Source organism: Cetorhinus maximus, unplaced genomic scaffold (assembly GCF_964194155.1).
Source record: "Cetorhinus maximus unplaced genomic scaffold, sCetMax3.hap1.1 HAP1_SCAFFOLD_1664, whole genome shotgun sequence".
NCBI classification, from domain to species: domain Eukaryota; kingdom Metazoa; phylum Chordata; class Chondrichthyes; order Lamniformes; family Cetorhinidae; genus Cetorhinus; species Cetorhinus maximus.
The window spans coordinates 26,887-52,945 of NW_027597604.1; the positions used below are offsets into that span (position 1 = coordinate 26,887).

General features: G+C 55.8%; 1 protein-coding gene across 1 annotated transcript; it reads left to right on the forward strand.

Annotated features, from left to right (window-relative positions):
* On the forward strand, nucleotides 1-25,108 carry LOC144676522 (uncharacterized). Its single transcript, XM_078536918.1, has 5 exons — nucleotides 1-375; nucleotides 14,923-14,954; nucleotides 15,272-16,081; nucleotides 23,929-23,980; nucleotides 24,770-25,108. Exons 1-5 carry the CDS (start codon nucleotides 92-94, stop codon nucleotides 24,918-24,920), a joined length of 1,329 nt encoding a protein of 442 aa, XP_078393044.1. The 5' UTR covers nucleotides 1-91; the 3' UTR covers nucleotides 24,921-25,108.
* Nucleotides 25,109-26,059: the final 951 nt, after the last annotated feature.

Sequence of the window (26,059 nt, forward strand, 5' to 3'; positions counted from 1 at the left end):
CCCGACAGGTGGACGTGCGCGCGCTCTCGTAGCGTCCGCAGTCTGGGCCCCGGGACGGTGATTCCCCCGCCCCCAGGCTGAGCCCAGCGGGATGGCCCAGCTTCAGACCCCATCTCAGGGCCAGGCTCCCCGCCTGCGGGCCTCAAGCCGGACCCCGGCACCTCCGCCACCACAGCCCCCAGCCCCCGGGAAGCGCCGCCGCGGACGGCCCCGGATTCGCACCGAACTGGAGCTGGAGCAGCGCCGCAAGGCCTGGTACCGCCAGCGGTACCTATGTAGCGTCTATCTGGGTCAACAGAGCGAACGCTGGAAGCGGGTTCGCCAACAACTCGGGCATCACAAGGACGAGCAGACTGCTCAGAGCCTGCTAGACAGGTCAGATAGAGAGACTTGGGTGGGTGGGGTGGGGGTGGTGGTGAGCTGAAAGAAGGAGGGTGGACAGAGAGAGAGAGACGGGGGGAGCTGGGCAGAGAGAGAGAGACGGGGGGGAGCTGGGCAGAGAGAGAGATGGGGGGTGGGCAGAGAGAATGACGGTGGGTGAGCAGAGAGCAAGATGGGGGAGGGTGGGCAGAGAGAGAAATGGGTGGGCTGTGCAGAGAGAGAGATGGGGTGCTGGGCAGAGAGAGAGAGTGACGGGGGTGGGGATGGGCAGAGAGAGAGAGAGACGGTGGGGGGTGGGCAGAGAGAGAGAGACGGGGGGGTGGGCAGAGAGAGAGAGACGGGGGGGTGGGCAGAGAGAGAGAGAGACGGGGGGCTGGGCAGAGAGAGAGAGACGGGGGGCTGGGCAGAGAGAGAGAGACGGGGGGCTGGGCAGAGAGAGAGAGAGACGGGGGGCTGGGCAGAGAGAGAGAGAGACGGGCTGGGCAGAGAGAGAGAGACGGGGGGCTGGGCAGAGAGAGAGAGACGGGGGGGGTGGGCAGAGAGAGAGAGACGGTGGGGGTGGGCAGAGAGAGAGAGACGGTGGGGGTGGGCAGAGAGAGAGAGAGACGGTGGGGGTGGGCAGAGAGAGAGAGACGGGCTGGGCAGAGAGAGAGAGACGGGGGGCTGGGCAGAGAGAGAGAGACGGGGGGCTGGGCAGAGAGAGAGAGAGACGGGGGGCTGGGCAGAAAGAGAGAGACGGGGGGTTGGGCAGAGAGAGAGAGACGGGGGGGTGGGCAGAGAGAGAGAGACGGGGGGTGGGCAGAGAGAGAGAGACGGGGGGGTGGGCAGAGAGAGAGACGGGGGTGGGCAGAGAGAGTGACGGGGGGGTGAGCAGAGAGCGAGACGGGGGAGGGTGAGCAGAGAGCGAGACGGGGGAGGGTGAGCAGAGAGCGAGACGGGGGAGGGTGGGCAGAGAGCGAGACGGGGAAGGGTGGGCAGAGAGCGAGACGGGGAAGGGTGGGCAGAGAGCGAGACGGGGAAGGGTGGGCAGAGAGCGAGACGGGGAGGGTGGGCAGAGAGCGAGACGGGGAGGGTGGGCAGAGAGCGAGATGGGGGAGGGTGGGCAGAGACCGAGATGGGGGTGCTGTGCACAGAGAGAGAGAGACGGGGGGGTGGGCAGAGAGAGAGACGGGGGGGTGGGCAGAGAGAGAGATGGGGGACGGTGGGCAGAGAGCAAGATGGGGGAGGGTGGGCAGAGAGCAAGATGGCGGGGCTTTGCAGAGAGAGAGAGAGATGGGGTGCTGGGCAGAGAGAGAGAGAGAGAGCCTTGGGGGCGGGCAGAGAGCGAGACGGGGGAGGGTGGGCAGAGAGCGAGACGGAGGGTGGGCAGAGAGCGAGACGGGGGAGGGTGGGCAGAGAGAGAGAGAGCCGGGGGTGTGGGCAGAGAGAGAGAGCCGGGGGTGTGGGCAGAAAGAGAGAGAGTCGGGGGGGCGTGGGCAGAGAGAGAGAGACGGGTGGGGTGGGCAGAGAGAGAGAGTCGGGGGGGCGTAGGCAGAGAGAGAGAGCCGGGGGCATGGGCAGAGAGAGAGAGAGACGGGGGGCTGGGCAGAGAGAGAGACGGGGGGGGTGCTGGGCAGAGAGAGAGAGACGGGGGGTACTGGGCAGAGAGAGAGAGGGACGGGGGGGGCTGGGCAGAGAGAGAGAGGGACGGGGGGGCTGGGCAGAGAGAGAGACAGGGCGGGTGCTGGCAGAGAGAGAGACGGGGGGTACTGGGCAGAGAGAGAGAGAGAGATGGGGGGGGTGGGCAGAGAGAGAGAGAGACGGGGGTGTGGGCAGAGAGAGAGAGAGACGGGGGGGTGGGCAGAGAGAGAGAGAGAGACGGGGGGGGTGGGCAGAGAGAGAGAGAGACGGGGGGGTGGGCAGAGAGAGAGAGACGGGAGAGGATGCTGGGCAGAGAGAGAGAGACGGGGGGATACTGGGCAGAGAGAGAGACAGGTGGCTGGGCTGAGAGAGAGAGGGACGGGGCGGCTGGGCAGAGAGAGAGAGACAGGTGGGTGGGCAGAGAGAGAGACAGGTGGGTGGGCAGAGAGAGACACGGGTGGGTGAGCAGAGAGAGAGACGGGGGACGGTGGGCAGCGAGCAAGATGGGGAGGGTGGGCAGAGAGCGAGACGGGGAAGGGTGGGCAGAGAGCGAGACGGGGGAGGGTGGGCAGAGAGCGAGATGGGGCAGAGAGAGAGAGAGAGATGGGGTGCTGGGCAGAGAGAGAGAGACGGAGGGGTGGGCAGAGAGAGAGACGGGGGACGGTGGGCAGCGAGCGAGACGGGGACGGTGGGCAGCGAGCGTGACGGGGGAGGGTGGGCAGAGAGCGAGACGGGGAATGGTGGGCAGAGAGCGAGATGGGGAAGGGTGGGCAGAGAGCGAGATGGGGAAGGGTGGGCAGAGAGCGAGATGGGGAAGGGTGGGCAGAGAGCGAGATGGGGAGGGTGGGCAGAGAGCAAGGTGGGGCTGAGCAGAGAGAGAGAGATGGGGTGCTGGGCAGAGAGAGAGAGACGGGGGGGTGGGCAGAGAGAGAGAGACGGGGGGGGTGGGCAGAGAGAGAGAGACGGGGGGTGGGCAGAGAAAGAGAGACGGGGGAGTGGGCAGAGAGAGAGAGAGACGGGGGGGGTGGGCAGAGAGAGAGAGACGGGGGGGTGGGCAGAGAGAGAGAGCAGGGAGGTGGGCAGAGAGAGAGAGCAGGGGGGGGATGGGCAGAGCAAGAGAGTCGGGGGCGTGGGCAGAGAGTGAGAGATGGGGGGGTGGGCAGAGAGAGAGAGACGAAGTTTGGGCAGAGAGAAACGGGGGGGTGGGGGGAGAGAGAGAGACGGGGGGTGGGAGGAGAGAGATGGGGGGTGGGGAGAGAGAGGCACGGGGATGGGCAGGGAGAGAGAGGGAGATGGGGGGGAGAGAGACTGGCTGGGGGGAGAGGGGTAGAGAGAGATGGGGGGTGGGAGGAGAGAGACGGGGGGGTGGGAGGAGAGAGACGGGGGGGGGTGGGAGGAGAGAGACGGGGGGGTGGGAGGAGAGTGACGGGGGGGGTGGGAGGAGAGAGACGGGGGGGTGGGAGGAGAGAGACGGGGGGGGTGGGAGGAGAGAGACGGAGGGGGTGGGAGGAGAGAGACGGTGGGGTGGGAGGAGAGAGACGGTGGGGTGGGAGGAGAGAGACGGTGGGGGTGGGAGGAGAGAGACAGGAGGGTGGGAGGAGAGAGACGGGAGGGTGGGAGGAGAGAGACGGGGGGGTGGGAGGAGAGAGACGGGGGGGTGGGAGGAGAGACGGGGGGGTGGGAGGAGAGACGGCGGGGGTGGGAGGAGAGAGACGGAGGGGGTGGGAGGAGAGAGACGGTGGGGTGGGAAGAGAGAGATGGGGGGTGGGGAGAGTGAGACGGGGGGTGGGTGGGGAGAGAGAGGCACGGGGGTGGGCAGGGAGAGAGAGGGAGATGGGGGGAGAGAGACTGGCTGGGGGGAGGGAGAAGGGGAGAGAGAGAGACTGGCTGGGGGGAGGGAGAATGGGAGAGAGAGAGACTGGCTTGGGGGAGGGAGAGGGGGAGAGAGAGAGACTGGCTGTGGGGGGGAGGGGGAGAGAGACTGGCTGTGCGGGGGAGGGGGAGAGAGACTGGCTGTGGGGGGGAGGGGGAGAGAGACTGGCTGTGGGGGGGAGGGGGAGAGAGACTGGCTGGGGGGAGGGGGAGAGAGACTGGCTGGGGGGGAGGGGGACAGAGACTGGCTGGGGGGGAGGGGGACAGAGACTGGCTGGGGGGGAGGGGGACAGAGACTGGCTGGGGGGGAAGGGGACAGAGACTGGCTGGGGGGGAGGGGGAGAAAGACTGGCTGGGGGGAGGGGGAGAGGGAGAGAGACTGGCTGGGGGGAGGGGGAGAGGGAGAGAGACTGGCTTGGGGGGGAGGGGGAGAGAGACTGGCTTGGGTGGGGAGGGGGAGAGAGACTGGCTTGGGCGAGAGGTAGAGAGACTGGCTGGGGGCAAGAGGGAGGGAGACTGGGTGGGGGCGAGAGGGAGGGAGACTGGCTGGGGGCGAGGGGGAGGGAGCGAGAGACTGGCTGGGGGCTAGAGGGAGGAAGACTGACTGGGGGCGAGAGGGAGAGAGCGAGAGACTGGCTGGGGGGTAGAGGGAGGGAGACTGGCTGAAGGGAGAGGGAGTGAGCAAGAGGCTGCCTGGGGGAGGGGGAGTGGGGCTGCTAGAGAGGGAGTGGGGCTGGGGGAGAGGGAGTGGGGCCGGAGGGGGAGAGAGAGAGAGAGAGAGAGAGACTGGCTGTGGGGGCGAAAGAGAGAGAGAGAGACTGGCTGGGGGAGAGAGAGAGAGAGAGAGAGTGAGTCTGGCTGGGGGAAGAGAGAGAGTGAGAGAGAGACTGGCTGCGGGGGAGGGAGAGCGAGAGAGACTGGCTGGGGGTGGGAGAGCGAGAGAGACTGGCTGGGGGGTAGAGAGAGAGAGAGAGAGTCTGGCTGGGGGGAGAGAGAGAGTGAGAGAGAGACTGGCTGCGGGGGAGGGAGAGCGAGAGAGACTGGCTGGGGGTGGGAGAGCGAGAGAGACTGGCTGGGGGGTAGAGAGAGAGAGAGAGAGACTGGCTGGCGGGGTGAGAGAGAGATACTGGCTGGGTGGGACAGAGTGAGAGAGACTGGCTGGAGGGACAGAGAGATAGAGACTGGCTGGGGGATAGAGAGAGCGAGACTGACTGGGTGGGACAGAGTGAAGAGACTGGCTGGTGGGAGAGACTGGCTGAAGGGAGAGAGTGAGAGAGACAGGCTGGAGGGAGAGAGTGAGAGAGACTGGCTGGAGGGAGAGAGTGAGAAAGACTGGCTGGAGGGAGAGAGTGAGAGAGACTGGCTGGAGGGAAAGATTGAGAGAGACTGGTTGGAGGGAGAGTGTGAGAGAGACTGGCTGGAGGGAGAGAATGAGAGAGACTGGCTGGAGGGAGCGAGTGAAAGAGACTGGCTAGGGGAGGAGAGAGAGAGAGAGATTGGCTGGGGGGGAGAGAGAGAGACTGGCTTGCGGGGAGAGAGAGACTGGCTTGGGGCGTAGAGAGTGAGAGAGAGACTGGCTGGCTGGGTAGAGAGCGAGAGAGAGACTGGCTCGGGTGGAGAGAGAGAGAGCGTCTGCCTGCGGGGGCGAGAGAGAGACTGGCTTGGGGGGAGAGCGAGAGAGAGAGACTGGCTGGGGGGCAGAGAGAGAGAGAGAGATAGAGACTGGCTTGGGGGGAGAGCGAGAGAGAGAGACTTTCTGGGGGGGTGAGAGAGAGACTGGCTGCGGGGGCGGGAGAGTGAGAGAGAGACTGGCTGGGGGGGAGAGAGAGAGAGAGACTGCCTGGGTGCCAAGAGAGAGAGAGAGAGAGAGAGAGACTGGCTTGGGGGGAGAGAGAGACTGTCTGGGGGGTGAGAGAGAGAGTGAGACTGGCTGCGGGGGCAGGAGAGCGAGAGAGACTGACTGGCAGTGGGGGGGAGAGTGAGAGAGACTGGCTGGGGGTGAGAGAGTGAACGAGACTGGCTGGGGGCGAGAGAGTGAGAGAGGCTGGCTGGGGGCGAGAGAGTGAGAGAGACTGGCTCTGGGGGAGAGAGTGAGAGAGACTGGCTGGGGGGAGAGAGAGTGAGAGAGACTGGGGGGAGAGAGAGAGAGAGACTGACTGAGGGGGTAGAGAGCGAGAGAGACTGGCAGGGGGGGAGAGATGGAGAGAGACTGGCTGGGTGGGACAGAGTGAGAGAGACTGGCTGGAGGGACAGAGAGATAGAGACTGGCTGGGGGGGTAGCAGAGAGAGTCTGGTTGGGTGGGACAGAGTGAGAGAAAGTGGCTGGAGGGAGAGAGAGAGAGAGACTTCCTGGGTGGCGAGAGAGAGAGAGAGAGACCGGCTTTGGGGGAGAGCTAGAGAGAGAGACTGTCTGGGGGGTGAGAGAAAGAGAGAGACTGGCTGCGGGGGTGGGAGAGCGAGAGAGACTGGTGGGGGGGGAGAGAGTGAGAGAGACTGGCTGTGGGGGAGAGAGTGAGAGAGACTGGCTGGTGGTGAGAGAGTGAGAGAGGCTGGCCGGGGGGGAGAGAGTGAGAGAGACTGGCTGGGGGGAGAGAGAGAGGGACTGGCTGGGAGCAGAGAGTGAGAGAGAGAAACTGGCTCGGTGGGAGAGAGAGAGAGAGAGACTGGCTGGGGGGTAGAGAGAGAGAGACTTGCTGGGGGTGAGAGAGAGAGAGAGAGAGAGACTGGCTGGGAGGGAGCGAGAGAGACTGGCTGGGGGGGAGAGAGAGAGAGAGAGAGACCGGCTGGAGGGAGAGAGTGAGAGAGACCGGCTGGAGGGAGAGAGTGAGAGAGACTGGCAGGAGGGAGAGAGTGAGAGAGACTGGCAGGAGGGAGAGAGTGAGAGAGACTGGCTGGAGGAAGAGAGTGAGAGAGACTGTCTAGGGGAGGAGAGAGAGAGAGACTGGCTGGGGGGAGAGAGAGGGACTGGCTTGGGGCGTAGAGAGCATGAGAGAGTGGCTGGGGGGGAGGGAGAGCAAGAGAGAGATTGGCTGGGGGTGGGAGAGAGAGAGAGACTGGCTGGGGGGTAGAGAGTGAGAGGGACTGGCTGGGGGGCAGAGAGTGAGAGAGACTGGCTGGGGGGGAGAGAGAGAGACTGGCTGGGGGGGAGAGAGTGAGAGAGACTGGCTGGGGGGGGAGGGAGAGAGAGACTGGCTGAGGGGGGAGAGAGTGAGAGAGACTGGCTGAGGGGAGAGAGAGAGAGAGGCTGGCTGGGGGGAGAGAGAGAGAGAGGCTGGCTGGGGGGGAGAGAGAGAGAGACTGACTGACTGGGTGGGGGAGAGAGAGAGAGACTGGCTGGGGAGGGTAGAGAGCGAGAGAGAGACTGGCTGGTGGGGAGAGAGAGAGAGACTGGTTGGGGGGGTAGAGAGCGAGAGAGAGACTGGCAGGGTGGGAGAGATGGAGAGAGACTGGCTGGGTGGGACAGAGTGAGAGAGACTGGCTGGAGGGACAGAGAGATAGAGACTGATAGAGACTGGCTGGGGGGATAGACAGAGAGAGACTGGCTGGGTGGGACAGAGTGAGAGAAAGTGGCTGGAGGGAGAGAGAGAGAGAGAGACTTCCTGGGTGGCGAGAGAGAGAGAGACCGACTTGGGGGGAGAGCTAGAGAGAGAGACTGTCTGGGAGGTGAGAGAGAGAGACTGGCTGCAGGGGCGGGAGAGCGAGAGACTGGCTGGGGGTGGGAGAGAGAGAGACTGGCTGAGGTTGGGTGAGAGAGAGAGAGAGAGAGACTGGTGGCGGGGAGAGAGTGAGAGAGACTGGCTTGGGGGGAGAGAGTGAGAGAGACTGGCTGGGGGTGAGAGAGTGAGAGAGGCTGGCCGGGGGGAGAGAGTGAGAGAGGCTGGCCGGGGGGAGAGAGTGAGAGAGACTGGCTGGGGGTGAGAGAGTGAGAGAGGCTGGCCGGGGGGAGAGAGTGAGAGAGGCTGGCCGGGGGGAGAGAGTGAGAGAGACTGGCTGGGGGTGAGAGAGAGAGAGTGGGGGAGAGAGTGAGAGAGGCTGGCCGGGGGGAGAGAGTGAGAGAGACTGGCTGGGGGTGAGAGAGTGAGAGAGGCTGGCCGGGGGGAGAGAGTGAGAGAGGCTGGCCGGGGGGAGAGAGTGAGAAAGACTGGCTGAGTGGGGGAGAGAGTGAGAGAGACTGGCTGGTGGTGAGAGAGTGAGAGAGGCTGGCCGGGGGGGAGAGAGTGAGAGAGACTGGCTGGGGGGAGAGAGAGAGACTGGCTGGGGGGCAGAGAGAGAGAGAGAGATAGAGACTGGCTTGGGGGGAGAGCGAGAGAGAGAGACTTTCTGGGGGGGTGAGAGAGAGACTGGCTGCGGGGGCGGGAGAGCGAGAGAGAGACTGGCTGGGGGGAGAGAGAGAGAGAGACTGCCTGGGTGCCAAGAGAGAGAGAGAGAGAGAGAGAGACTGGCTTGGGGGGAGAGAGAGACTGTCTGGGGGGTGAGAGAGAGAGTGAGACTGGCTGCGGGGGCAGGAGAGCGAGAGAGACTGACTGGCAGTGGGGGGGAGAGTGAGAGAGACTGGCTGGGGGTGAGAGAGTGAACGAGACTGGCTGGGGGCGAGAGAGTGAGAGAGGCTGGCTGGGGGCGAGAGAGTGAGAGAGACTGGCTCTGGGGGAGAGAGTGAGAGAGACTGGCTGGGGGGAGAGAGAGTGAGAGAGACTGGGGGGAGAGAGAGAGAGAGACTGACTGAGGGGGTAGAGAGCGAGAGAGACTGGCAGGGGGGGAGAGATGGAGAGAGACTGGCTGGGTGGGACAGAGTGAGAGAGACTGGCTGGAGGGACAGAGAGATAGAGACTGGCTGGGGGGGTAGCAGAGAGAGTCTGGTTGGGTGGGACAGAGTGAGAGAAAGTGGCTGGAGGGAGAGAGAGAGAGAGACTTCCTGGGTGGCGAGAGAGAGAGAGAGAGACCGGCTTTGGGGGAGAGCTAGAGAGAGAGACTGTCTGGGGGGTGAGAGAAAGAGAGAGACTGGCTGCGGGAGTGGGAGAGCGAGAGAGACTGGTGGGGGGGGAGAGAGTGAGAGAGACTGGCTGTGGGGGAGAGAGTGAGAGAGACTGGCTGGTGGTGAGAGAGTGAGAGAGGCTGGCCGGGGGGGAGAGAGTGAGAGAGACTGGCTGGGGGGAGAGAGAGAGGGACTGGCTGGGAGCAGAGAGTGAGAGAGAGAAACTGGCTCGGTGGGAGAGAGAGAGAGAGAGACTGGCTGGGGGGTAGAGAGAGAGAGACTTGCTGGGGGTGAGAGAGAGAGAGAGAGAGAGACTGGCTGGGAGGGAGCGAGAGAGACTGGCTGGGGGGGAGAGAGAGAGAGAGAGAGACCGGCTGGAGGGAGAGAGTGAGAGAGACCGGCTGGAGGGAGAGAGTGAGAGAGACTGGCAGGAGGGAGAGAGTGAGAGAGACTGGCAGGAGGGAGAGAGTGAGAGAGACTGGCTGGAGGAAGAGAGTGAGAGAGACTGTCTAGGGGAGGAGAGAGAGAGAGACTGGCTGGGGGGAGAGAGAGGGACTGGCTTGAGGCGTAGAGAGCATGAGAGAGTGGCTGGGGGGGAGGGAGAGCAAGAGAGAGATTGGCTGGGGGTGGGAGAGAGAGAGAGACTGGCTGGGGGGTAGAGAGTGAGAGGGACTGGTTGGGGGGCAGAGAGTGAGAGAGACTGGCTGGGGGGGAGAGAGAGAGACTGGCTGGGGGGGAGAGAGTGAGAGAGACTGGCTGGGGGGGGAGGGAGAGAGAGACTGGCTGAGGGGGGAGAGAGTGAGAGAGACTGGCTGAGGGGAGAGAGAGAGAGAGGCTGGCTGGGGGGAGAGAGAGAGAGAGGCTGGCTGGGGGGGAGAGAGAGAGAGACTGACTGACTGGGTGGGGGAGAGAGAGAGAGACTGGCTGGGGAGGGTAGAGAGCGAGAGAGAGACTGGCTGGTGGGGAGAGAGAGAGAGACTGGTTGGGGGGGTAGAGAGCGAGAGAGAGACTGGCAGGGTGGGAGAGATGGAGAGAGACTGGCTGGGTGGGACAGAGTGAGAGAGACTGGCTGGAGGGACAGAGAGATAGAGACTGGCTGGGGGGATAGACAGAGAGAGACTGGCTGGGTGGGACAGAGTGAGAGAAAGTGGCTGGAGGGAGAGAGAGAGAGAGAGACTTCCTGGGTGGCGAGAGAGAGAGAGACCGACTTGGGGGGAGAGCTAGAGAGAGAGACTGTCTGGGAGGTGAGAGAGAGAGACTGGCTGCAGGGGCGGGAGAGCGAGAGACTGGCTGGGGGTGGGAGAGAGAGAGACTGGCTGAGGTTGGGTGAGAGAGAGAGAGAGAGAGACTGGTGGCGGGGAGAGAGTGAGAGAGACTGGCTTGGGGGGAGAGAGTGAGAGAGACTGGCTGGGGGTGAGAGAGTGAGAGAGGCTGGCCGGGGGGAGAGAGTGAGAGAGGCTGGCCGGGGGGAGAGAGTGAGAGAGACTGGCTGGGGGTGAGAGAGTGAGAGAGGCTGGCCGGGGGGAGAGAGTGAGAGAGGCTGGCCGGGGGGAGAGAGTGAGAGAGACTGGCTGGGGGTGAGAGAGTGAGAGAGGCTGGCCGGGGGGAGAGAGTGAGAGAGGCTGGCCGGGGGGAGAGAGTGAGAGAGACTGGCTGGGGGTGAGAGAGTGAGAGAGGCTGGCCGGGGGGAGAGAGTGAGAGAGGCTGGCCGGGGGGAGAGAGTGAGAAAGACTGGCTGAGTGGGGGAGAGAGTGAGAGAGACTGGCTGGTGGTGAGAGAGTGAGAGAGGCTGGCCGGGGGGGAGAGAGTGAGAGAGACTGGCTGGGGGGAGAGAGAGAGACTGGCTGGGGGGTAGAGGGAGAGAGACTGGCTGGGGGTGAGAGAAAGAGAGAGACTGGCTGGGGGGGGAGAGAGAGAGGGAGAGAGAGAGACTGGCTGGGAGCGAGCGAGAGAGACTGGCTGGGGAAGAGAGAGAGAGAGAGAGACTGGCTGGAGGGAGAGAGTGAGAGAGACTGGCTGGAGGGAGAGAGTGAGAGAGACTTGCTGGAGCAAGAGAGTGAGGGAGACTGGCAGGAGGGAGAGAGTGAGAGAGACTGGCTGGGGGGAGAGAGAGAGACTGGCTTGGGGCGTAGAGAGCAAGAGAGAGAGTGGCTGGGGGGGAGGGAGAGCGAGAGAGATTGGCTGGGGGTGGGAGAGAGAGAGAGACTGGCTGGGGGGTAGAGAGAGAGAGAGACTGGCTGGGGGGCAGAGAGTGAGAGAGACTGGCTGGGGGGCAGAGAGTGAGAGAGATGGCTGGGGGGGAGAGAGTGAGAGAGACTGGCTGGGGGGGAGAGAGAGACTGGCTGAGGGGGGAGAGAATGAGAGAGACTGGCTGGGGGGAGAGAGAGAGAGAGAGGCTGGCTGGGGGGCAGAGAGAGAGAGACTGACTGACTGGGTGGGGGAGAGAGAGAGAGCCTGGCTGCGGGGGAGAGAGAGAGAGACTGGCTGGGGTGGGTAGAGAGCGAGAGAGATACTGGCTGGCGGGGTGAGAGAGAGATACTGGCTGGGTGGGACAGAGTGAGAGAGACTGGCTGGAGGAACAGAGAGATAGAGACTGGCTGGGGGGGTAGAGAGAGCGAGACTGACTGGGTGGGACAGAGTGAGAGAGACTGGCTGGAGGGAGAGACTGGCTGAAGGGAGAGAGTGAGAGAGACTGGCTGGAGGGACAGAGATAGAGACTGGCTGAGGGGTGGGAGAGAGAGAGAGACTGGCTGGGGGGGTAGAGAGAGACTGGCTTGGGGTGTAGAGAGCGAGAGAGAGAGTGGCTGGGGGGGTAGAGAGCGAGAGAGAGACTGGCTGGGGGGGAGAGAGAGAGAGAGAGTCTGCCTGGGGGCGAGAGAGAGAGAGAGACTGGCTTGGGGGGAGAGCGAGAGAGAGAGACTGGCTGGGGGACAGAGAGAGTGAGAGAGAGAGACTAGCTGGTGGGAGAGAGAGAGGGAAAGACTGGCTGGGGGGGAGAGGGAGACTGGCTGGGGTGAGGGGGAGAGAGAGAGACTGGCTGTGGGGGTCGAGAGAGAGAGAGACTGGCTGAGGGGTCGAGAGAGAAAAAGACTGGCTGAGGGGGACAGAGAGATAGAGACTGGCTGGGGTGGTAGAGAGAGAGTCTGGCTAGGTGGGGTAGAGAGCGAGAGAGAGACTGGCTGGGAGCGAGAGAGAGAGACTGGCTGGGAGCGAGAGAGAGAGAGGCTGGCTGGGAGCGAGAGAGCGAGGCTGGCTGGGAGCGAGAGAGCGAGGCTGGCTGGGAGCGAGAGAGAGAGACTCTCTGGGAGCGAGAGAGCGTGGCTGGCTGGGAGCGAGAGAGAGAGACTGGCTGGGAGCGAGTGAGAGAGACTGGCTGGGAGCGAGAGAGAGAGAGGCTGGCTGGGAGCGAGAGAGAGAGACTGGCTGGGAGCGAGAGAGAGAGACTGGCTGGGAGCGAGTGAGAGAGACTGGCTGGGAGCGAGAGAGAGGGGCTGGCTGGGAGCGAGAGAGAGGGGCTGGCTGGGAGCGAGAGAGAGAGGCTGGCTGGGAGCGAGAGAGAGAGACTCTCTGGGAGCGAGAGAGAGAGGGGCTGGCTGGGAGCGAGAGAGAGAGGGGCTGGCTGGGAGCGAGAGAGAGAGAGACTGGCTGGGAGCGAGAGAGAGAGAGACTGGCTGGGAGCGAGAGAGAGAGAGGCTGGCTGGGAGCGAGAGAGAGAGACTGGCTGGGAGCGAGAGAGAGAGACTGGCTGGGAGCGAGAGAGAGAGGCTGGCTGGGAGCGAGAGAGAGAGAGGCTGGCTGGGCGCGAGAGAGAGAGAGGCTGGCTGGGAGCGAGAGAGAGAGGCTGGCTGGGAGCGAGAGAGAGAGGCTGTCTGGGAGCGAGAGAGAGAGAGACTGGCTGGGAGTGAGAGAGAGAGGCTGGCTGGGAGCGAGAGAGAGAGGCTGGCTGGGAGCGAGAGAGAGAGGCTGGCTGGGAGTGAGAGAGCGTGGCTGGCTGGGAGCGAGAGAGAGAGACTAGCTGGGAGCGAGAGAGAGAGAGGCTGGCTGGGAGCGAGAGAGAGAGAGGCTGGCTGGGAGCGAGAGAGAGAGAGAGAGACTGGCTGGGAGCGAGAGAGAGAGAGGCTGGCTGGGAGCGAGAGAGAGAGACTGCCACTGGCTGGGGGAGAGAGAGAGACTGCCACTGGCTGGGGGAGAGAGAGAGAGACTGCCACTGGCTGGGGGAGAGAGAGAGAGACTGCCACTGGCTGGGAGAGAGAGAGAGAGAGAGAGAGACTGCCACTGGCTGGGGGAGATAGAGAGACTGCCACTGGCTGGGGGAGAGAGAGAGACTGCCACTGGCTGGGGGAGAGAGAGAGAGACTGCTACTGGCTGGGGGGGAGAGAGAGAGACTGCCACTGGCTGGGGGAGATAGAGAGACTGCCACTGGCTGGGGGAGAGAGAGAGACTGCCACTGGCTGGGGGGTGGGGGGGAGAGAGAGAGACTGCCACTGGCTGGGGGAGAGAGAGAGAGACTGCCACTGGCTGGGGGAGAGAGAGAGAGACTGCCACTGGCTGGGGGAGAGAGAGAGAGACTGCCACTGGCTGGGGGAGAGAGCAAGTGACTGGCTGGTTGGGAGGGAGAGAGAGGCTGGCTGGGGGAGGGACAGACTGGCTCGGGGAGCAAGAAAGCGCAAATTGGCGGGGTGGAGGGAGAGAGAGTGAGACTGGGGGGAGGGAGAGATAGGGAGACTGGTGGGATAGGGAGAGAGAGGGAGACTGAGTGATGGGGGAGAGGGAGACTGCGGGGGGTGGGAGTGAGTGGGAGACTGGGGGGGAGGGAGAGAGATGGAGACTGGGGGGTGGGAGAGAGTTGGAGCCTTGGGGGAGTGAGGGAGACTTGTGGGAGGGAGAGTGAGGGAGACTCGGTGGGAGGGAGAGCGTGGGAGTCTCGGTAGGAGGGAGAGAGAGGGAGACTGGGGGAGGGAGAGAGATGGAGAGAGAGGGAGACTGGGGGAGGGAGAGAGATGGAGAGAGGGAGTCTTGGTGGGAGGGGGAGAGAGGGAGACTGGGGGGTAGAGAGAGACTGGGGTGGTAGGGAGAGAGAGGGATTCTTGGGGGGGTTGAGAGAGAGAGACTGGGTGGGAGAGAATCTCGGGAGAGAGTGATAGAGACTGTGGGGTTGGAAAAAGAGAGAGAATTGTGGGGAGAGAGGGAGTGACTGGAAGGGAGGGAGAGAGAGAGAGATGGGAAGGAGGGAGAGATAGACTGGGGGAAACTGGAGGAACAGCACCTCATCTTCCGATTAGACACTTTACATCCTTCTGGACTTAACATTGAATTCAACAACTTCAGACCATGAATTCTCCTCTATTCTCACCCCTTTTTTAACCCTTTTTTTCCAAATTCATTTTTATTTTTTTCATTATTTTATCCCCTTTTTTTCCCCCTTTTTCCATTTTCTCTTTTTTTCTCCAACACACTCATTCCCCCCAATTCCCAAAAGGGCCATCTGTTACTTATTCTGCTCTTGTCACATTCCGCTTTCTTAGCTTTATGCCACTTAGCACCTTTTACCATTAACACTCTATGCCCTTTTGTTCATGACATCTTTTCAATTTTTCCTTTGCCTCCACCTATCGCTGGCCTTCTATCTAGCTTCACCTGCTCCGCCCCCCTTAAACAGTATAAATTTTATCGCATTTCTACTTTCTTTTGCTCTGAAGACGGGTCACACAGACTCGAAACGTTAACTGTTTCTCTCTCCACAGATGCTGCTAGACCTGAGTTTTTCCAGCATTTTCTGTTTTTGTTTCAGATTTCCTGCATCCGCAATGTTTTTCTTTTATCTTGGTTAAAGTGTGTGTTTGTGGGTGAGGCTGGGCAGGGAGACCATGAGCGAGAATGGTGGGAAAGAGAGAGATTGCTGTTGCGGTTCAGTGTTCAAGTTGAGGCATGCTGGGGCACAGCATGCCATTGAAGGAGAGATGTTTCAGGGGGAAAGGAGGGAAACATTTTGCTGGATGGAAGGACAGGGTAATGAGAGTGAGGGATGTATTGTTGACTTGATAGTGTGTGACCTTAATTTTTATATTTCTCTGCAGTTTCTCAGCAAGGAGCCGAGGGAGCTGTTCAGGTAAAGAGCAAACACTTCACACTTATAAAGTTCCTTTCACATCCTCAGGCCATCATTGCCAAACAAGTTGCTTTATAGTGTAATCAGCCGTGGAAAGTCACCATGTGACTGGAGAAATTTTATCTTATTTCAACACCCTACTGCATGCTTGGGATTTGATATGTTCCATCCTGGTAGTGTTTGATGGGGACAGTGTAGAGGGTGCTTTACTCTGTATCCAATCCCATGCTATTCCTGTCCTGGGAGGGTTTGATGGGGACAGTATAGAGGGATGTTTACTCACTATTTAGCTTACTCTCTTGTCCTCTCCCACCCAGGGAAGGTTTGTTCGGCTGAAAACATTGACCATTTGCACACGTCTTGCGATGCCCTGCGTCAACTGATGGTCTGGTCACATGATCACAGCAGGGAGTGTGGCTTCATCCCGAACCTGAAGTCAATCGTGTCAGGACGTGTCGACGACTCAGTGACTGTGGTGTGGAGCTGTGCCGGGGGCCATTCCTACTCTTGGGAGATGCTGGCATTAAGAAAGGGAGTGGAGGAAGGTGGCGGAGAGCAGAGGGCAGCTCGGGCTCCTGCACGCAGCACTGGCCGGCCCAAGAGGCGGGTTCTGAGCACCTTGCCGGCCAATGGCAAGCGGGCCCGGCTGGGGTCAGAGAGAGTGACAAAGGAGGGATCTCAGGAAGTGTTAAGTGACGAGCAAGTAAAGGAGACAGACTCCAGCGTCACAACGGAGGGTGACGCAGGAGGGGCAAGCTGTCAAATGAGAAAGGATGGTGAACCTGCGAGCAGCGTTCATGCAGTATTACCTGAGGCCCAGGAAGAGACTGAGACCCCAACACCACCGGTACAACCTGTCCAGGCAGAGGGCGAGGGAAAGGCAGGCGACAACCACAGCTTTGAGCAGCCCACCCCAGTGGAGAGTCTCCCAGCCACACCGAGCCAAGAAGATGTCACTCCACAAGGTGCCACAACCCCAGGCAGACCCCGGAGAAACTGCAGGAAAGTAGGCCGCACACCAGCACAACTGGACAATGCTGACCTGCTGCAGCTAGTGTGCGAGTCAGACAGTGAGGACCAGCCAAACGAAAAGGCAAATACCAGGCAGGAGGAGCAGCAGCAGGAAGGTGAGGTTAGAATCAACAGCGCTGTTTTGTGTGTTTGAGTTCAAAGGGACTGCCTGTGTGTCTGAGTGGCTGTGCATACCCGCGCGCCTTTGTGTATATGCATGTGTGTGTCAATGTCTGTGTGCCACCTGCAGCAGTACGCACACCGTGGCAGTGCATGCAGGTGCCCAACCCCAGTGGCAGTGTGCATGCATGGCCACAAGAGATAGAGAGAGATGGCCTGACAGCACACCCATGAGAGAGATGGCTTGTCAGTGTGCAACAGTTGGCCTGACAGTGAGTGACAGTCTAAGTTTGACACAGTCTGTGTGCGTACGCATGTGAGACGGGGAGAGATGGCCTCTGTGCGCGTGCACGAGGGAGAGACGGCCTCCACGCCCGCGAGGGAGAGACGGCCTCCGCGCCCGCGAGGGAGAGACGGCCTCCGCGCCCAGAGCAGTCGGGCCGCGTTACCTCCCCGCATACAGGGAATGAGGGTATGTGAGTTATAGAATGAAAAGTGACTGGGTTATTGTGTTTTTTCGAATCAAAAGTGACTGGGGGTGTGTGTGTTGTAGAATTGATAAGGCATGGGGGTGTGTTCTCTTGAATCGATAGGGTCTTCGTGTGTGCATGTTATAGAATCGATAGGGACTGGGTGTGTGTTTTTTCTGGAATCGATTGGTCCTGGGTGCGTGTGATTTATTGAATTGATAGGGTCTGGCTGTGTGTGTGTGAGCGTGTGTGTTGTAAAATTGATAGGGACAGGGTGTGTGTGTATTATTGAATCCAAAGGGATTGGCTGTGTGTTTTTTCGAATTGATAGGGGCGGGGTTTGAGTGTGTTATAGAATCGATAGGGCTTGGGGGGTGTGTGTTATAGATTCAACAGGGACTGGATGTGTGTGTGTGTGTGTTTTAGAATCGATGGGGACTGGATTTGTAGAATGCAGTAGTGTGTTGAAATCAGCACAAATTTGTCTAGTCACATTGTAGAATCGATGGGGACTGGGTTGGTGTGTTTTATAGAATCGATAGGGACTGGGTGCGTGTGAATTATAGAATCGAAAGGGACGAGGTGTGTGTGTGTTATAGTCTAGATAGGGTCTGGCTGTGTGTGTGTGTTATAGAATTGATAGGGAGTTCGGTGTGTGTTTTATGCAATCAGTAGGGATTGGGTATGTGCAGGTTTGTTTTGGATCGACAGGGGTTGGGTGTAAGTTTGTTATAGAATCAGTTGGGACAGGATGTGTGTGTGTTCTAGAACCAATAGGGACTGAGTGTGTTATCGAATCAATAGGGACAGGATGTGTGTGTTCTTGAACCAATAGGGACTGAGTGTGTTTGTTATTGAATCGATAGGGACAGGGTGTGTGAGTTCTTGAATCAATAGGGACTGAGTGTGTTATCGAATCGATAGGGACTGGGTGTGTGTGTTCTTGAACCAATAGGGACTGAGTGTGTTTGTTATTGAATTGATAGGGACTAGGTGTGTGTGTTCTTGAACCAATAGGGACTGAGTGTGTTTGTTATTGAATTGATAGGGACTAGGTATGTGTGTTCTTGAACCAATAGGGACTGAGTGTGTTATCGAATCAATAGGGACTGGGTGTGTGTGTTCTTGAACCAATAGGGACTGAGTGTGTTTGTTATTGAATTGATAGGGACTGGATGTGTGTGTTACAGAATCGATAGGGCATGGGGGTGTGCTATAGAATCAATAGGGTCTGGCTGCGTTTGTGTGCAACAGAATTGATAGGGCCTGGCTGTGTGTGTAAAACACACCCCCAGTTCCTACCGATTCTATAACACATAAACGCACCCAGTCCCTACCGATTCTATAACACATACAGTTCCAGTCTATTGATTCTATACCATAAACATACCCAGTCCCTGTCAATTTTCAAACACACAAATTTGCAGTCCCTATCAGTTTTATAACACACACCCAGTCCTTATCGATTCCATAAAACACACACACCCAGTCCTTATCGATTCCATAAAACACACACACCCAGTCCTTATCGATTCCATAAAACACACACAGTCCCTATCGATTCCATAAAGCGCACACATCCAGCCCCTAACGATACTATAGCAAGCACACACACCCAGTCCTTAAGGATTCTATAGAACACGCATCCAGTCCCTATTAGCTCCACTACACACACAGCCAGACCCTATCTATTGTACAAAACACACACCAGACCCTATCGATTCTATAAAACACACACACCAGACCCTATCGATTCTGTATCACACAGACACACACACAGTCCCTGTCGATTCTATAACACACACACACACATACATAGTCCCTAATGATTCTATAACATGCACACACCCAGACCCTATTGATTCTATAACACACCCCCTTGTCCTGTCAATTCTATAACACATACACACACACTCTCACAATCATCCAGTCCCTATCGATTCTATAACAAACACTCCGCCCCTATCGATTCGATAACAAACACTCCGTTACGATCGATTCTATAACAAACACTCCGTCCCTGTTGATTCTATAACAAACACTCCATCCCTATCGATTCTATAAGGAACACTCCGTCCCTGTTGATTCTATAACAAACACTCCATCCTTATTGATTCTATAATAAACACTCCGTTCCGATCAATTCTATAACAAACACTCCGTTCCGATCGATTCTGTAACAAACACGCCGTCCCTATCGATTCTATAACAAACACTCCGTTCTGATCAATTCTGTAACAAACGCTCCGTCCCTATCGATTCTATAACAAACACTCCATTCCGATCGATTCTGTAACAAACACTCCGTCCCTATCGATTCTATAACAAACACTCCGTCCCTATTGATTCTATAACAAACACTCCGTCCCTATCGATTCTATAACAAACACTCCGTTCCGATCGATTCTATAACAAACACTCCGTCCCTGTCGATTCTATAACAAACACTCCGTTCCGATCGATTCTGTAACAAACACTCCGTCCCTATCGATTCTATAACAAACACTCCATCCCTATTGATTCTATAACAAACACTCCGTCCCTATCGATTCTATAACAAACACTCCGTTCCGATCGATTCTATAACAAACACTCCGTCCCTATCGATTCTATAACAAACACTCCGTTCCGATCGATTCTATAACAAACACTCCGTTCCGATCGATTTTATAACAAACACTCCGTCCCTATCGATTCTATAACAAACACTCCGTCCCTGTTGATTCTATAACAAACACTCCATCCCTATCGATTCTATAAGAAACACTCCGTCCCTGTTGATTCTATAACAAACACTCCGTCCTTATTGATTCTATAATAAACACTGCGTTCCGATCAATTCTATAACAAACACTCCGTTCCGATCGATTCTGTAACAAACACGCCGTCCCTATCGATTCTATAACAAACACTCCGTTCCGATCAATTCTGTAACAAACACTCCGTCCCTATCGATTCTATAACAAACACTCCGTTCCGATCGATTCTGTAACAAACACTCCGTCCCTATCGATTCTATAACAAACACTCCGTCCCTATTGATTCTATAACAAACACTCCGTCCCTATCGATTCTATAACAAACACTCCGTTCCGATCGATTCTATAACAAACACTCCGTCCCTATCGATTCTATAACAAACACTCCGTTCCGATCGATTCTGTAACAAACACTCCGTCCCTATCGATTCTATAACAAACACTCCATCCCTATTGATTCTATAACAAACACTCCGTCCCTATCGATTCTATAACAAACACTCCGTTCCGATCGATTCTATAACAAACACTCCGTCCCTATCGATTCTATAACAAACACTCCGTTCCGATCGATTCTATAACAAACACTCCGTTCCGATCGATTCTATAACAAACACTCTGTTCCGATCGATTCTATAACAAACACTCCCAGTCTCTATCAATTCTATAACAAATACTCCGAATCCCTATCGATTGTATAATACACAGCTCCAGTCTATCGATTCTATACCACGAACACACCCAGTCCCTATTGATTCTATAACACACACACACCCATCAGTATTGATTCTGTAACACACACACACAGCCAGACCCAATCGATTCTCTAACACACACGCACTCCTAGTCCCTACTGATTCTCTAACACACACACCCAGTCCCGATTTGATTCTCTAACCCACACACCCAGTCCCTATCGATTCTATAACACACAACCTGGCACTATCGATTCTATGAAACAGATTCATCCAATCCCTATCGATTCTATAACACATACTCCCAGCCCCTATTGATTTGAAAAAACACACACCCAGTCCTTGTTGATACTGTAGCACATACACACAGTCCCTATGGATTCTATAGGACACACACCCAGTCCCTATCAATCCTATAATAAACACTCCCAGTCCCTATCAATTCAATAACACTCCCAGTCGCTGTCAAGTCTATAACGCGTGCACTCCCAGTTTCGATCGATTCTATAACACACACATGCAGTCTATGATTCTGTAACATGAACACACCCAGTCCCTATCGATACTATAATAAACGCTCCCAGTTCCTGGCGATTCTATAACAAACACACTCAGTTCCTATCGATTCTTTAAAACGCACACACACAGCCCATGTCGATTCGAAAAAACACACACTCCCAGTCCCTAACGATACTATGGGGCACGTACGCGCACACACACACACACACAGTCCTTATCAATTCTATAAAACACACTCACCCAGTCCCTATCGATACTATAACACACACACACATACACACACACACACACACAGTCAGACACTATTGGTTCTGTAACATAAATACACCCAGTCCCCATCCATTCGATAACACACATAGCCCCTGTCGATTCTAGAACAAACACTGTCAGTCCCTAATGCTTCAAAAACATACACACACACGCACCCAGCCACAATCAATTCAAAAGAAACAAACACACCCAATCCCTATCGATTCTATAACACACACTCCCAGCCCCTATTGATTTGAAAAAACACACACCCAGTCCTTGTTGATACTGTAGCACATACACACAGTCCCTATGGATTCTATAGGACACACACCCAGTCCCTATCAATCCTATAATAAACACTCCCAGTCCCTATCAATTCAATAACACTCCCAGTCGCTGTCAAGTCTATAACGCGTGCACTCCCAGTCTGGATCGATTCTATAACACACACATGCAGTCTATGATTCTGTAACACGAACACACCCAGTCCCTATCGATACTATAATAAACGCTCCCAGTTCCTGGCGATTCTATAACAAACACACTCAGTTCCTATCGATTCTTTAAAATGCACACACACAGCCCATGTCGATTCGAAAAAACACACACTCCCAGTCCCTAACGATACTATAGGGCACGCACACACACACACACACACACACACACAGTCCTTATCAATTCTATAAAACACACTCACCCAGTCCCTATAGATTCAATAAAACACATGTACCCAATCCCTATCGATACTATAACACACACACACACATACACACACACAGTCAGACACTATTGGTTCTATAACATAAATACACCCAGTCCCCATCCATTCTATAACACACATAGCCCCTGTCGATTCTAGAACAAACACTGCCAGTCCCTAATCCTTCGAAAACATACACACACATGCACCCAGCCACAATCAATTCAAAAGAAACAAACACACCCAATCCCTATCGATTCTATAAAACACATGCACCCAGTCCCTATTAATTCTATAACATACAAAGACACCCGCAGTATCTATCAATTTGATAACACACAAACACACCCCCAGTACCTATCAATTCGATAACACACTGTATGCATGTGTTTTATAGACTGAATAGGGTCTGACTGTGTGTGTGTGTGTGTATTATAGAATCAATAGGGACTGGGTGTGTGTTTTATAGAATCAATCGGAAACTGGACGTTTGTATGTGTTATAGAATCGTTAGGCCATGGGGGTGTGTTATAAAATCGATAGGATCTGGGGGTGTGTTGTGTGTGTGTGTGTTATAGGATCAATAGTTCATGCGGATGTTTGTTATCGAATCGATAGGGACTTGGTGTTTGTGTGGTATAGAATTGATAGGGCATGGGGGTGTGTGTTTTAGAATCGACAGGGTCTGGCTGTGTGTTTGTGTGTTATAAAATTGATGGGGATTGGGTGCGTGTGTTTTATAGAATTGATAGGGGCTGGGTGTGTGTTTTACAGAATCGATAGGGTCTGGCTGTGTCTGTGTTGTAGAATCGATAGGGACTGGGTGTGTGTTTTATAGAATCCGCAGGGACTGGATGCGTGTGTGTGCTATAGTATCGATAGGGACTGGATTTGTGTGGGTGTTAGAGAATCAATAGGGACTGGGTGTGTTATAGAATCGATCGGGACTGGGTGTGTGCATGTTCTATAATCGATGGGGACTGGGCATGTGCGTGTTATAGAATTGATAGGGACTGGGTGTGTGCGTGTTATAGAATTGATATGGACTGGGGGTTTGTGTGTTATAATATTGATAGGGACTCTGTGTGTGTTTGTTATAGAATCAGTAGGGTGTGTTAAAGTAGCTATAGGAACTGGGAGTGTGTGTGTTATAGAATCGATAGAGTCTGTCTCTGAGTTCTCGAATCGATAGGAACAGGGGGTTGTGTGTGTGTCTGTGTTACAGAACCGATAAAGACTGGAATCACCCATTTAAGACATGAGTATTTTTTTCTCTCTGGGCTGTGAGTCTTTGGTCTCCTTTCCTCGAAGGGCAGTGGAAGCAGCGTCTTTAAATATTTTTTAGGATTCTTGATAAACAAGAAGGTGAAAAGTTATCAGGGGTAAACCGGTGGTTACAATCAGATCATCCATGATCTTATTGAATAGAGGAGCAGGCTCAAGGGGTTGAGTGGCCAACTCATGCTCCTAATTCATTTGTTCGCATGTCTTTGTGGTGTGACTCTATGGGTGTGCGCGCCACACCCCATTCCCAACACACTTGGCGATCCTCATGCTTGCACACTCTCCCACGATTCAAGCGTGCGCACACGCAACCATTGTTGATGCACACGTACACACAACGTGTGTCCAGGTGGCCTGTAGGGAGGTGCATCTAACGTGTGGATGTGCGTGTGAGGGGCGAATGTGTGAGCATGTGTGGGGCTGATGGATGGGTATGCCTGTGTGAAGGGCAGGTTCTTGAGCGTGAGGGGTTGGTGAATGGGTGTGTGTGTGTGAGGGGTTGATGGATGGGTGTGTGTGTGAGGGGTTGATGGATGGGTGTGTGTGTGAGGGTTTGATGGATGGGTATGCATGTGTGAAGGGCAGGTTCGTGAGCGTGTGAGAGGTTGATGGGTGTTTGTGTGTGTGTGTGTGTGTGTGTGTGTGAAGGGCAATTCGTGAGCATGTGTGGGGTTGATGGGTGTGTGCATGTGTGTGAAGGGCAGGTTCGTGAGCGTGTGAGAGTTTGATGGTTGTGTGTGAAGGTCAGGTTTGTGAACATGCGAGGGCTTGATAGGGCTGTTTGTGTGTGAAGGGCAGGTTTGTGAGTGTGTGAGACATTGATGGATGGGTGTGTGCATGAAGAGCATGTGAGGGGTTGATGAATGGGTGTGTGTGTGTGAAAGACACGTTTGTGAGCCTGTGAGGGGCTGATGGATCTGTGTGTGTGTGTGTGTGTGTGTGTGTGAAGGGCAGCTTTGTGAGGGATTGATGAATGGGTGAGAGTGAGAGAGGGGCTGATGGATGGATATGTGTGTGTGTGAAGGGCAGGTTTGTGAGCATGTGAGAGGCGGGGATGCACGTGCATGGGGGTTGGGGGGAGGAGGCGGTGGTGCCATGGGTCTTGAGTTTGCAATGTGGTGGAGTTCCTTTGCTCTGTGCAATTTCTGCCTTTATCTTTTGCAGGTTCCCAGGAGTCAGAGATGCAAGTTGCAGAGACGGAGCTGATGTTGACTAGGTGAGATCTCAAGATCTTCCCGTGTTACGTTCAGGTGCGTTGTTTCTGGGGTAATGATCACCTCTATGTGAGGCCCAGCACGGGTTAATGAGTAAAGGCCCTGATGTCCCACAGAAACACTCCCAATGCCCCACTGTAACGTCCCACTGACCCCTGTATCCCACCATATTGCCCTGTGTCCCGTCAAAATGGCCCCGTGTCCTGCCACAACACCCCCCCATGTCCCAACGAAATGATCCCCCCTGCCTCCCCCACAACCTGCCAGTGTCCACCTGAAGACGTCCCCCCGTGTCCCACATGAGGCCGATATAGAGTAAAAATACATCTTCCGCATCAACCACCCTTGATGTTGGAACACTCTAGTGTTGCACCCCAACAACTGCACGGGTGTCATATCCTGCTTTCCCTCACCCTGTCAATCACACCGCCCCGTCTATCAGTGTTCCCATCAAACACCCTCTCCTTCCACCACCACTACTCCATCAAACACCCAAACTGAGCATAAGCAGGTTATTGCTGTTTTAGTGCCACTTGATAGCACTGTCAACAATCCCTTCCATCGCTCTGTTTGTAATCAGTCCACTAATGGGATGGATATTGACCAATTAGATTTCTCCTCTTGGCAGACACTATAGCTGGACAATTTTCCACACTGTCAGGTAGATGCCTTTATTTTAACTGTAATGGAACAGCTTGGTGGTAGGGCAGCATCGTTCGGGACACAAGTCTTCACTACTATTGCCAGATGTTGTAATGACGTGGAACCTTTTCTGTATCCATTGTCTTCAGCTTCTTTTTCATCACATTGAGTGAATCAGATTGGCTGAAGACTGGATGTTGGGGACCTCAGGAGGAGGCTAAGCTGAATCATCGATTGGCACTTCTGGCTGAAGATGGTTGCAAATACTTCAGCTTTGCTTCTTGCACTGATGTGTTGTGATCCCCATCATTGAAAATGTGGATATTTGTTGAGCCTCCTCCTCCTGTTGGTTGTTTAATTGTCCACCACCATTCACGACTGGAAGTGGCAGGGCTGCAGAGCTTAGATCTGATTTGTTGGTTGTGGGATCATTTTGCTCTGTATATCGCATGCTGCTTCCGCTGTTGTCTTGTAGCTTCACCAGGTTGGCACCTGATGTCTGGCACTGCTCCTGGCATACTCTGCTGCACTTATTATTATACCAGAGTTGATCCCCCAACTTGATGATAATTGTAGAGTGGAGGATATGCCGGGCCAAGAGGTTAGCGATTGTGGTTGAATACATGTTGCTGCTGATGATGTACAGCGCCTCACAAATGTCCAGTTTTGAGCTGCTTGATCTGTTCTGAATCTATCCCATTTAGCTCGGTGGTTGTGCCACATAACAGCTTAGAGTGTGTACTCAGTGTGAAGACAGGATTTTGTCTACACAAGGACTATGCTGTGGTCACTCCTACCTAGACTGTCATGGACAGATGTATCTGCAACAGATAAATTGGTGAGATCGAGGTTTTTCCCTCTTGTTGTTTCTGGCAGATGTATCCTTCAGGACTGGATCAGTAGTGGTGCTACTGAGCCACTCTTGGTGATGGACATTGAAGCCCCCTACCCAGAGTATATTCTGTGCCCTTGCCACAGAGTATATTCTGTGCCCTTGCCAGCCTCTGTCTGTTCCAAGTGGTGTTCAACATGGAGGAGTACTGATTTCATCATCTGAAGGAGAGTAATATGTGGTACTTCGGTTTCCTTGCCCATGTTTGACCTGATGCCATGAGACTTCATGGGGTCCGCAGTCAATGTTGACGACTCCCAGGGCAACTCCCTCCCCCTACTATGTACCACTGTGCCACCACTTCTGCTGGGTCTGTCCCGGGTTTCAAAATACATCGGGGTGCCGGGTGAATTTTACCTCAAACCTTCACAAATAGCCTGCGAAATCTCAAAGATGAGGGCAAAAAATTCAGTGGTCACCCCCATACATAACACAGTGTTTGGAGGAGCAGCAAGTGTGGAAGAGACAGAATCTGTGAGGAGCTGCTGCTCCAATCACAGATTCTGTCTCTCCGATGTTTGCTGCTCTAGCTCCTCCAGTCGCAGTT